This window comes from Chelon labrosus (assembly GCF_963514085.1).
Source record: "Chelon labrosus genome assembly, chromosome: 1".
NCBI lineage: Eukaryota > Metazoa > Chordata > Actinopteri > Mugiliformes > Mugilidae > Chelon > Chelon labrosus.
In genome coordinates, this window is record NC_140337.1 from 6,564,261 (window position 1) to 6,576,952 (window position 12,692).

Sequence of the window (12,692 nt, forward strand, 5' to 3'; positions counted from 1 at the left end):
CCCTCTCCGTCACTTTACGTGGCCTACCACTTCGTGGCTGAGTTGCTGTTTTTCCCAAACGCTTCCATTTTGTTATAATAGAGCTGACAGTTGACTGTGGAATATTTAGGAGCGAGGAAATTTCACGACTGGATTTGTTGCACAAGTGGCATCCTATGACAGTTCCACGCTGGAATTCACTGAGCTCCTGAGAGCGGCCCATTCTTTCACAAATGTCTTGTTTCACAGTCTGCATGCCTGAGTGCTTGAATTTATACACCTGGGGCCAGGCCAAGTGATTAGAACACCTGATTCTGATCATTTGAATGGGTGAGCGAATACTTTTGGTAATATAGTGTATGTGGCACTCCACTGGATCTAAATATTGTTAGAACTACTCTAAATGACACCAAAGTTATATGGGTAAGTAAATGATCATATTTTATGGCAGAAATAAGGTCCAGGTTGTAAAAAATAGTAGTTTCCCTTTAAAGATAATAACCTCATTCACAGAGGAACTTTGGTTTATATTTAGATGTATATTTGGAGTCTTCCTTGGTTCTGATTGATTCTTCTTGACCATGAGAGACAGTGAATTCATTGAACCCAGGTTACATCTGTAATGTCTTCTAGTTGCTTTAGGCCAATCTGTTGGCTACTCCCTTCTCTGGTTGTTGTAAAACTCATCACTACCACAGTGACAATGTCGCCTCACTTAGCTGTGACGACGTATTTACTTCTAACATCAAATGCATTGCTACCAAAGTGCTGGAACAGGAATCTCACCACAGAGAGCAGCTTTAAAACTTAAGAAAAGCAATCAGGATTGTGTGGTCTCATTTGGAAAGGCTTGAATGTAACAGATGTGCATTTTTACATAAATGTTAAAGAGGTGCCCTGTGTCAAGCTCTATTAACACCTCTTAAGATACTCCACACACACAATTGGAAGTAATACAGACCAGACACGATAAGGAGACGGGACACAGACATCACAACATCCCTTTGTAACAATTTGTGTTGCTGGTTAAGATCATGTTAAAGGGCATGTTGGTGTAGAGAGTGTGAACAGTGTTTCCTGGTCTTTCTCTTCTCCATATCAACTATATTTAATGCTTATGTACTAAAAAACACAGAGACGTGATATAATTTTAATTTAACCTATTTTTTAAAATTGCTTTTACAGTGGTGCATGCCATATCACTTAAGGAAGTCACTGGGTACCTTGGGGAAAACATAACCTTGCACTCCGGTGCAGACCCATCATGGAATCTCACAAAAATCGAGTGGTCAATTTTCACCAACAACACTTGGATTGCCACATATCGCAATGGGAGGACAAACACGGATCGTGTCCCTCAGTATCAAAACAGACTCAGTCTTAATCATTTTTCAGGTAACAGAAATAAATAATACCTGTCAGGATAAATGAATTGTTGTTTAATTTCTCTCTTGACAGTGTTTTTTTTTTTTTCAACGTATTTAGTTTTTTAAGGTGATTTGGTGATTCATGATCTGACCACACGTGATGCCATGGAATACACTGTAGATCTCCTTAACTCTGAGGACCAGAACAAGGTGGAAAAGATTAAGCTCACAGTGACACGTAAGTGTGATTTTGGTTTTGCCATGCTGTTAAATTTCCAGATTCGAAAATATATTGTCATGATGAAGTGATATTAATGTTAGCGTTGTGGGTGTGGAGCAGGGGACGGCAAGTAAGTTTCGCCTGGGGCCAATTTTTTTCCGAGCAACTGAATGGCGGGCCAAAACATCACATCAATTAGAAACGTGTTTTTTTTCTACTTAACAAAATGTTTTCCCCTTATCTATAGGCTACTATTATATCTTGTACAAAAAAAGTAATTTTAAGAAAGTCATTCGTTTAAATTTTGAAAGAATGACTTTCTTAAATTACTTACTACTCCATCCCGAGGGACATCATCGCTTTTGTTCGTGACCCTCTACTGTCCTTAGTGCAGATTTATCCTCCCTGGCCAAAGAAACCATCCCCTCGTTGGATGAGGCCGCATTTCAGCTGGAGCTTATTGATTTCCAAACAACCTCTCTGGTCAGCCATGCGCTCAAAAGTGCGCAATCCGTGGATGACTTTTGGATGCTCAGATGAATGCAGATGGATCAGGAAACTCGCCTTTATGTGCTGACGATTTTTCCCTCCACCTATACATGCGAGTCGACCTTTTCTTCTATGAATGCCTTTAAGACGCACGAGAGGAATCGGCCTGACGCACAAAAATCTGGAGAACTGCTTGCGGGTTAAAGTCACATCCTTATCTCCTGACATCAGGGGTCGCGCTAACCGAAATTTTTTTCCGTCAATGGCCGTTTTTTTAAAACGGTGACGGAAGAATATGTCAATCTGTCAATTTGGTGGCGAGTGAGCGTATTAACTGGCTCTTGTCTCTCTTGATTAGTAGTGTAATAGTTGGTTATAGCGGTGGAAAAAAGATTACCGGCCATAATCTGAACCATTCAAACATCTTACATCTCACTCGACAGAGAAACAAACGTACTACGCGACTTGATTAGTCTTTGACTGGGCCTTTCTGTGTGGAGTTTGCATGTTCTCCCTGTGTCTCCGTGGGTACTCCAGCTTCCTCCCACCATCCAAAGACATGCTCATCAGGTTAATTGGTGATTCTAAATTGGCTGTAGGTATGAGTGTGAGTGTGAATGGTTGTCTGTCTCTCTGTGTTAGCCCTGCGATAGACTGGCGACCTGTCCAGGGTGTACCCCCGCCTCTCGCGCGATGACAGCTGGGATAGGCTCCAGCAGACCCCGTGACCCTTAACAGGAATAAGCGGGTACAGATGATGAATGAATGAATGAATGAATGAAACTAGTCTTGAAAGTCTTGGAAAATGATGATGTTTTGTCTCTTCAATGTAGCTCCAGAAGACAAGCCTACGTCTCAACCTCCACAAAGTCAATGTCAGCAGAGGGCTAGTAATAGCTTTCCTTGGTTCCTTGGTGGCTTTGCTGCAGGTCTACTCATAGCAATTATATTTATCGCTCATGGAGGTGAGAGGACTGACATTTTCTACTTATTTTTGTAAGTACACTTGTCTTCTGATCACAGTCACGATACTGTGACCAATCTGATTTGGGATCTCTCAGGTCCGTTGCTTTGACAATATCAACACGCACTTTATAGTCAGTTAAATGTGACACATTTCTGAAGTCAGTGGTTCAGTGCCCTAGAAAAAGTCAAACCTTGCGTTTGTGGTTATGGTGACACTTTCTCTCGTCTCAACACACTATCGTTGTCTCCTAGTCAACCTTATTTTTGCAGCTCGCACTTCATTTCTAGAAACTAAAACAAATAATGAAATAATTCCAACTTGTACATTTGATTTCACTCTAAGAAGTGTAATTCTGAAATAGAGAATACTGCATGTTGACGTTGTGTTTTTCTTACAGATCCAACAGATGGGACAGTCTTTGATAGGTATATATTCATTATAGCCATGCTCTGAAAGACTTTTTTGTTTTTTGTTTCATAACTAATTTGCAACTTATTTTTGCAGAACGTCTGTGCCAATCAGAAGAAACCTAATGACGTTAAGGTGAGCTCCTACCTCGGTTTATCTGGTTGGCACCAAAGACTGATTAACATGTCGTGGCTCTTTTCTAAAGTTTCTCTCTGCTTCTTTTTTTTTTTATTTTATTTTTTTTAAATCAACCAAAAAGCAGTAGGAGTTTCAAGGAGCCAGAGTGACAACACAGCAAAAACATCAACAAGGACCAAAGACAACTACACACCTTTTGTAGCTTTAGTTAAACAAACACGTATATTTATTACAAAAGCAAATGCAACACTGACAGATCTGAATGGAAATGTGTAAATAATGCAGAAATATGTACTTTAAAACTTCCATGTATATGTCATTATGTTATATGTATGCATTTGCATAATGTGATGAAATCATTTATTCTTGATTGGCTGTATCTGACACCCATATATGCACAGCTGAAAATACATACACACACAAAGATGAGGCGAGACAGCAGTAAAGGCTCATCACTGACCTCCTTCCTCTTTTTGTTTCTGGTGAACTGAGTCATGAGACTCTTTAAATGCTGACTGGTCACTTCTGGTAACACTGCGGACTTTTTCCAGCTGCCATCACAGTGAAAGACGCGGTTCTTTAATAGTATAAAGAGCGTTCTAAACATTTTATGTACAAATATAATGAGTTCTCTTGGAGGAAAAACAGTTTGTAATTCATGTCCCATTCATCCAGCATAATATGCACATGCCGGATGTCCGATGGCTGTAGACGTTCAATTTTGTTTAGTGTGCAGGAACGCTGAATCTTAGTTCCCTTTTTCTCTGAACTTAGCTGTGAATTTGGCCTTTACGGGCGGTCAGGTGATGGAAAACGTAACTAGAAGTCTTCCTGGCAGTTTCTTAACTTTTGACTGAACTGACCTATTGAAAGGTTTCAGTTGTGCCTTTTTTTTTTCTGTATTATTTCTGTGTTTTTGTGACTTCCCTATTTTAGAGTCCAGTTTTGAGTTCCATCAGCAGGAATACCGTTGTATGGGATACATTCCTGCACTGAGAACAAATACAGCAATTAAAGTGCAATGTAGCAACCGTTTACTGTAGGACCAGATGATATTCACTAACACAGTTCTCAATTTTAGTCTCCAGATTCAGAACACTACGGCGTGATGCTGATTACGGCCCTTTATGTATTTGTATGTCTTTTCTACACTACACATAGACAGTGTGCAAACAGTTCTTGTGTACATTTTGATGCCGTTTTCTAAGACTGTATTTTATTGTTTGTTTTTCGCTGTCACTTTGTTGTACTGAAACTAAGCTCCTAACACCTTTTAAAGTAAGACTACTTACTGAAGTGAAATGTTTTTAATAAATGATTTCTTGCAAAGTTAGATGTGTCACATGAGGCATGCTTTTTTAAAGTTCCTCGTCTTGAAACAGGAAGTGAGACCACATGATCTGTGGGTGTATGTGTGATACACGATAACACGTCGTAATTTCCAGGACTGTCATAGGACTTTCTGACTTTCTGCTACGCCATTGGAAAACTGTACTGAAGTGATACAAAATAAGGATGCTATGGAGGGAATAGCAACAATGTTACACATATGTTTTTGGAAATATACCTAAAAAGTACCACTAAGATCTATTTCATTTTAGTAGCCAATAAGATAAGGTAGTCCTTTATTGTTCCCCCTGTGAGGAAAGTGAGTTATTGCAGCAAAAGTGTTAGACAGTAGTACAAAGTACAAAAATATTAAATGACAACTTAGTAATATTGAGTGAGAACTTTTTATTAAACTCTAGATACGAATTAATTTCTCAACATTGGATATATTTTGCTATATAATACTGATAATGCACAGTGTAGGAGTTGAGTGACATTTGACACGCTCTGTGGTCTTAACAGGATGCCCCTACGCTCCCCCCAACCCCCCCCCCAACCCCCCCCCTTAGCGCGTCGTGGGTTAAGCCGTCCTCTGCTCTCAGGAAGCAGAGACCACTTTCCTACCCCCCCCCCATCTGCTACCGCAGAAAGAGCTAACCTTCATAACAACTTTGAATCTACCTGTCGGCAGTCGAGTCTAAAGGACCTCAAGCAGGCGCTCAGCTATGTGCTTTCCTGTTGTGTGCATTAGTATTGTTCAGTCGACTTCACTGTTCAGGTGAACCCCCAGGTACTTGTAAGGGACCATCATGTGCTTTCCCTGAATGTTCACCAGTACCGTGGGAGAATTCCAGCGTGTGCAAAAGTCCACCACCTGCTCTCAGGTTTTCCCTGCCTTAGTGTGGAGGCAGAGTTGTCAGAGAGCAGTGTAGAGAGTGATGACTCCTGTACTGCAGATGAGCATTCTGGACAGGTATGGTGGCTGGTGAGGTTATCCAATAATCCCTGCACCTGTGCACACCAGCTTGTCCGTTAGGAGTGTGGGTTTTATGCTACTGGAAGCCAGTAGGGTCCTTGGGGTGAGGGACCCAAGCAGGAGGTTTTTTCAAGCTGTGGCATCTTACGCAGCCTCAGCCTTGGGATGAAGATGTGGTCACTTAGTTATGATGAGGACAAGTGGCGTTGGCACTCACAGCAAGAATGGTCTATCCGCTGGCCGACTGGGCCTTTCTGTGTGGAGTTTACATGTTCTCCCTGTGTCTGCGTGGGTTCCCCCCGGGGTACTCCAGCTTCCCCTCCCACTGTCAAAACACGTGCTCTGTAGGTAAATTTGTAATTGTAAGTTATGTTAAAAAAAAAAAAAAAAAGGAGGGGTGGAGGCGCGTATGGGAAGGAAATGTGGTTGTGTCTAAGTGTCTAACACGGAAGTCTGCTACACTCGTACTCTACACTGCCAGCGATCTGCGATGAGACTTCTTACTTACTTTGTTTTCTTTCTTCAAGGTATGTTATGTTTTTGTTTTCTGTAAATATGATTGATCAGCTGTAGACTTAAAAAGCCCTAGAAATATTTAACACAACAACATAATTATTAACTTAAAAGTCCTAATTGGGGTGGACATAATGATTCTCTAATTGAAATGTATTTCTTAGGTTTGCCTTAATGCCAAAAAGAAGGTACATGTAGCACAGCGGGTATATTTTATATGTCAACCATCAGCAACAGAAAGACGGTAATAAAGTGCTGTATTTATAGTGCGTGTCGTGTTGACCTTAAGTAACTTCTACACTGTCACATCTCAAACGACCACAATGTTTCAAGATAATTTTAACATGCCCGGTTTTGTATAAAGACTGTTAAAGGATGTTTAATAAGCTATTTTTTAATGTCTCTTGATGTCCTGAAAAATGTTAACATATTTAACCATGCTGTGTCTCTAGAGTCAGTCCAGTTTGAAATATAAAAGATTTCATAGATTCCCGTGAAATTTTGTTCATTCCTTCTGGATTTTCCTAAGTAAGCTTCAACCACAGTAATGGTTATCACAACTAGGCCTGCTGAATGGATTGCCATTTTAGTTGGAACTTGTATTTTGTCCAAAGGAAATTAAGAGCACAGTAAACAACATAGCTGGTAAACACTGTGCTAGCATGATGATGTTAGCACTTAGCTAGCAGCAGTGTTGTCAGCTTTGCTGACACTGCATTGACTTTCTGGAGTACTGAATTGGCACTTTGTTTAGTAATATCCATTACAGTATGAGTAAAGGGGAATTACCGTTTTTTACAACCTGGACCTTATTTCTGGCATAAAATACGATTGTTTACTCACTCATATAACTTTGGTGTCATTTGGAGTCGTTTGGACAATATTTGGATCCAGTGGAGCACCGCGTATTTCCATATAATGGGAGTGATGGGGGCACCAAAACACAGCCTCTAAATAACGCATTATCTGCCGCGAAACTCTTTCATTTCACCAACATTTTGTTATGATAAGCTAGTGCTATTCCTCTTTGAGTCTGGAGTTACCTGTTATCATCATCCAGGTTCTGTAGATTGACCTACTGACCTCTGACCTAGATGATGTCATCTCTGAGCACCACGAGCACCCTCGATGGTCGGCTTGTTTACCTGTAATTTTCTACTGCTAGTTTTTTGCAACATGGCTAAACATTTTTCCAGTTCTGAGGTTGTGGACGACAACTTTGTTTATGATGGACGTCCTTACCGTTTTGAGCCAGAGTATATGGATGAGGAACTAGTCGAAACCATGATGTGGAGGCAGAGAGAGGAACAGCTGGCCAAAGAACAACAAACCGCTGCATGTCTGCAAATAGATAACAGGTAACTCCGGACTCAATGAGGAATACCACTAGCATTTCATAACAAATTATTGGTGAAATGAACGAGTTTCGTGGCAGATAATGCGTTATTTAGAGGCTGCGTTTTGGTGCCCCCATCACTCCCACCATATGGATATATGCGGTGCTCCACTGGATCTAAATATTGTCCCAACGACTCCAAATGACACCAAAGTTATATGGGTAAGTAAACGATCGTATATTATGCCAGAAATAAGGTCCAGGTTGTAAAAAATGGTAGTTCCCCTTTAAAGATAATAACCTCATTCACAGAGGAACTTTGGTTTATATTTAGATATATGTTTAGAGTCTTCCTTGGTTCTGATTGATTCTTCTTGACCACAAGAGACAGTGAATTCCTAGAACCCAGGTTACATCTGTAATGTCTTCTAGTTGCTTGAGGCCAATCTGTTGGCTACTCCCTTCTCTGGTTGATGTAAAACGCATCACTACCACAGTGACAATGTCGCCACACTTAGCTTTGACGACGTATTAACTTCTAACATCAAATGCATTGCTACCAAAGTGCTGGAACAGGAATCTCACCACAGAGAGCAGATTTAAAACTAAGAAAAGCAATCAGGATTGTGTGGTCTCATTTGGAAAGGCTTGTAACACAACTTGAATGTAACAGATGTGCATGTTTACATAAACATTAAAGAGGTGCCCTGTGTCAAGCTCTACTAACACCTCTTAAGATACTCCACACACACATTTGGAAGTAATACAGACCAGACACAATAAGGAGACAGGACACAGACATCACAACATCCCTTTGTAACAATTTGTGTTGCTGGTTAAGATCATGTTAAAGGGCATGTTGGTGTAGAGAGTGTGAACAGTGTTTCCTGGTCTTTCTCTTCTCCATATCAGCTGTATTTAGTGCTTATGTGCTGCTTTTCATCTTCTGCTTTATACTAAAAAACATAGAGACATGATATAATTTTAATTTAACCTATTTTTTTTTATTGCTTTTACAGTGGTGCATGCCAGATCACTCAAGGAAGTCACTGGGTACCTTGGGGAAAACATAACCTTGCACTCCGGTGCAGACCCATCATGGACTCTCACAAAAATCGAGTGGTCAATTTTCACCAACAACACTTGGATTGCCACATATCGCAATGGGAGGACAAACACGGATCGTGTCCTTCAGTATAAAAACAGACTCAGTCTTAATCATTCTTCAGGTATCAGAAAATAATACCTGTCATCATAAATGAACTGTTGTTTAATTTCTCTCTTGACAGTGTTTGTTTTAATGTATTTTGTTTTTTAGGTGATTTGGTGATTCATAATCTGGCTGCACATGATGCCATGGAATACACTGTAGATCTCCTTAACTCTAAGGATGAGAACAAGGTGGAAAAAATAAAGCTCACAGTGACACGTAAGTGTGATCTTGGTTTTGCCATGCTGTTAAATTTCCTGATTCGAAAATATATTGTCATGATGAAGTGATAATAATAAAAGAATTTAACAGACCCTTTATTTCCTTTTGTTTTGAATCCTTTAGCAATACAGATGTTGGATACATGCAGCACATAGTTTACTTTTGACTGGCTTCATGTGAAATTTTTGCTAGTCACGCAAGTCTTTAACATTTTGCAAAGAAAATTTCCTTTGTCAAATCAAGAGTTTCATTTTCTGCTTTTGCAGAGCGCCTCAACGAGCCAACCATAAGGACAGCCAGCTACACGTACATGGAAGGACAATGCTTGATGGTGCTAAATTGCACTTCTCCGGATAAACATGTTCACCTCACCTGGGATGTTAAACCTTCGGGTCTGAACTATTCTACCCATGTTAATGGCCCCTATACCTATCTCTTCATGTTAATCAATAACACACAGAACTTTGAATTTACCTGCAACTCGACAAGACGTACAGAGACTGCCTCAAAAGCTGTCGAGCTAAAGTGTGATGGTAAGGCTTAGTCTTGTGGTAATTTGTTTCACCATGTAAAGATGGAATATGTAACATGCAAGATCAACTGAAATGACAGTCCTTAAGCAGAAATGCATTAGTGCCATTTACATTTTTGTAAGCTCAGACAAGTAGTATTTCAGTTAAGGCCATTAACATGTCAGATGATATAATGCTTTAATGGTTTCAATTACCATAAAGCCACTGACTCACAGTAAGCCACAATATGAGAGAACACACCAAATAATATAGTACGTTAAGGCAGTATACACCGATCAGCCACAACATTATGACCATTTTGAACCTCTTGCATGTGGATCTTACTTAGACATGTAGGACCAACCTAGAACAGACCAGGCACCCCCACCCCATAGCAATGACACTCCTTGATGGCAGCAGTCATCCCCAGCAGGATGCAGCCTGACACAGACACACACACAAAAACACTTTAGGAACAACTCAAAAAACATGAACAGCACAAGGTGTTGATCTGGCCTCCAAATTCACTAGATCCCAACTGATCAAGTATCTGTGGAATGATCCACAGAGGCCCCTCCCCTCAACCCATAGGACACAAAGGCCCCCACTAACAACATTCTGTTGCCAGAGACCACAGGACACAGGTTTTTAAAATCTTTTTGTCAAATGAAACTAGTCTTCAAAGTCTCGAAAAATGATGATGTTTTGTCTCTTCAATGTAGGTCCAGAGGTCCACAAGCCTACGTATCAACCTCCACAAATACAATGTCAGCAGGGGACTAGTAATGGCTTTTTATGCTTCCTTGGTGGCGTCTTTGTAGCTGCCATAGTATTTATAATTATTACTTACAGAGGTGAGAGGACTGACATTTTCTACTTATTTTTGTAAGTACACTTGTCTTCTGATCACAGTCATGATACTGTGACCAATCTGATTTGGGCTCTCTCGGGGTCCGTTGCGTTGACAGTATCAACACCCACTTTATATTCAGTTTAATGTGACACATTTCTGAAGTCATGTGATGAAACTGGGTCAGTGCCCTAGAAAAAGTGAAACCTTGCGTTTGTGGTTACGGTGACACTTTCTCTTATCTTAACACACTATTGTTGTCCTCTAGTCAATCTCGTTCTTGCTGCTTGCACTTCGTTTCTAGAAACTAAATCAAATAATGAAATAATTACAACTCGAACATTTGATTTCACTCTAAGAAGTGTCTGGTTTTGGTGTGTACTTCTGAAACAGAGAATACTGCATGTTGATGTTGTGTTTTTCTTACAGAAACGTTCCTACAGAAATTATGGTCTTTCAAAGGTATATTCATTATAGCCATGCTCTGAAAGACTTTTTTGGCTTTTGTTTCATAACTAATTTGCAACTTATTTTTGCAGAACATTTGTTCCCATCAGAAACACCCAGTGATGTTAAGGTAAGCTCCTACCTCGGTTTATCTGGTTGGCACCAAAGACTGATTAACATGATGTGGCTCTTTTCTAAACTTAAGTTTCTCTGCTTCTTTTTTTTTTTTTTTAATTAACCAAAAAGCAGTAGGAGTTTCCAGGAGCCAGAGTGACAACACAGCAAAAACATCAACAAGGACCAAAGATAACTACACACCTTTTGTAGCTTCAATTAAACAAACACGTACATTTATTACAAAAGCAGATGCAAAACTGACAGATCTGAATGTATACAGAGGTATTGGGCTCTGGATGGGAACAATTTGTGTATGTAATGATGAAGAAATATGTACTTTAAAACATTCATGTATATGTCATTGTGTTATATTTATGAGTCTTCCTTTTGTTCAGTTATAGCTGTATTTACTGAGGTGTAATTCTGGAGAATATGCCCTCTCCGGATATTTTGGACATGATGTGCTTCAGGGTTCATATTGTATCATTTATTAGTGAAAAGATGCCATTATATGTGCATTTAGTTTTCTGCTTTTCTGCTAGATTAGTTTTACATGCTTAGTTTGTTAAATAATACACTGAACACAACTACACTGCCTGGCCCAAAAAAAATTGCATCAGTTGGGGTTAAATAACTTGTTGCCAGCTGAGAGATAATCTCCCATGCAGTAATTATCCAATACGATGCTCATACCTATTTACTTAAATCCAGGTGGCGACATTTTTTTTTTTTTTTTTGGCCCGGCAGTCTATTTTTTAATCCTCGGTCTGAAAAGTTCCCGTTTCCTTAAATCTTCCACTCCCTCCTAAAAAAAGCCCAGCCTGCTTTGACTGGTCAGCTGCCCCACTCAGTTGTTTTTGAACCACTTACAGCGTGTGTGTGCCAACCTAGCCACTAGGTGGCATACATGTCACATTGTGATGCAGATGAGGAACTGAAGAAGAGACTGAAAAGCAACCCAGGAATTTTGGCCTTGTTACACAGACACAAAACTACATGGGGCACTAAAAAAAAAAAAGGGAAAAGAAAAAATACAGTCACAGAATAAAAAATGATATACCATCTTTAAAAAAAAATAATAACTTGTTTTCGTTTTCGTGGTCAGTCAACTGATCAGCATTTGTCTTTAAATGAGGGACTTGTACAGCCTCTTCTTAGCCATTCCTCTACATGTTGAGTGCTGTAGTTCATTGCTGGGGTTGGTTGGAGTAGGTAAGTCTGGGTTTGATTTTGTTAAGTGCATATTTTTCTTATGGTGTTTTGTAAACAAATTAACAATAACCAGTACACTGATTGAAGAAAATTCCTGCCTTTGTGTTTTTTTTTTCTGCACCATTCCCATCTGATATAGCAAATCTTTAAACGTCTGAGAATTTATGATTAGAAAAAAAAAAGCATGAGCCTTGAAAGGTCGCTAGCAGTCGGAAGCTACATGTACGTGGTTAGCACGGCAGTATGTGATTCTTGGTGCCTTTGCATGGACAGTTTTGCACATTAAAAGGAACTCTGAGAAATCACTGTTGTCACAGATGCATTGTGAAATGCTGGTGTGAAAACACTAAGTCAAGTTAAAAACAAAACAAAAAAAAAAACAGCCTTTAAAATTGGACCC

At 39.8% G+C, this 12,692-nt stretch overlaps 1 protein-coding gene and 1 long non-coding RNA gene across 3 annotated transcripts; both read left to right on the plus strand.

Moving 5' to 3' along the window:
• The first annotated feature begins 1,168 nt into the window (after window positions 1-1,168).
• On the plus strand, window positions 1,169-3,534 carry LOC311487287. The gene is made up of 3 exons (XR_014699031.1): window positions 1,169-1,374; window positions 1,465-1,584; window positions 2,889-3,534. It is a non-coding gene; the product is annotated as an uncharacterized lncRNA (long non-coding RNA).
• A 2,822-nt stretch (window positions 3,535-6,356) lies between these two features.
• Window positions 6,357-12,374, plus strand: LOC311486840 (uncharacterized protein). 2 transcript variants are annotated; one of them, XM_084542859.1, is made up of 8 exons: window positions 6,357-6,400; window positions 8,742-8,951; window positions 9,041-9,151; window positions 9,421-9,687; window positions 10,389-10,520; window positions 10,946-10,978; window positions 11,056-11,093; window positions 11,210-12,374. In XM_084542859.1, the coding sequence occupies exons 1-8, from the start codon at window positions 6,364-6,366 to the stop codon at window positions 11,213-11,215; spliced, it is 834 nt and encodes a 277-aa protein (XP_084398985.1). In that variant the 5' UTR covers window positions 6,357-6,363; the 3' UTR covers window positions 11,216-12,374. The 2 variants fall into 2 exon arrangements, with proteins under 2 accessions (XP_084398985.1, XP_084398986.1); XM_084542860.1 differs by having other exon boundaries at window positions 11,213-12,374.
• The last annotated feature ends 318 nt before the right edge of the window (window positions 12,375-12,692 follow it).

Bases quoted from the DNA above. Each gene is read 5' to 3' on its own strand.
- LOC311486840 (XM_084542859.1), top strand. From the start codon at position 6,364: ATGAGACTTCTTACTTACTTTGTTTTCTTTCTTCAAG. The intron at 9,688-10,388 runs GTAAGGCTTAGT...TCTTCAATGTAG, and splicing joins TGTCGAGCTAAAGTGTGATG to GTCCAGAGGTCCACAAGCCT. The intron at 10,979-11,055 runs GTATATTCATTA...TTATTTTTGCAG, and splicing joins GAAATTATGGTCTTTCAAAG to AACATTTGTTCCCATCAGAA.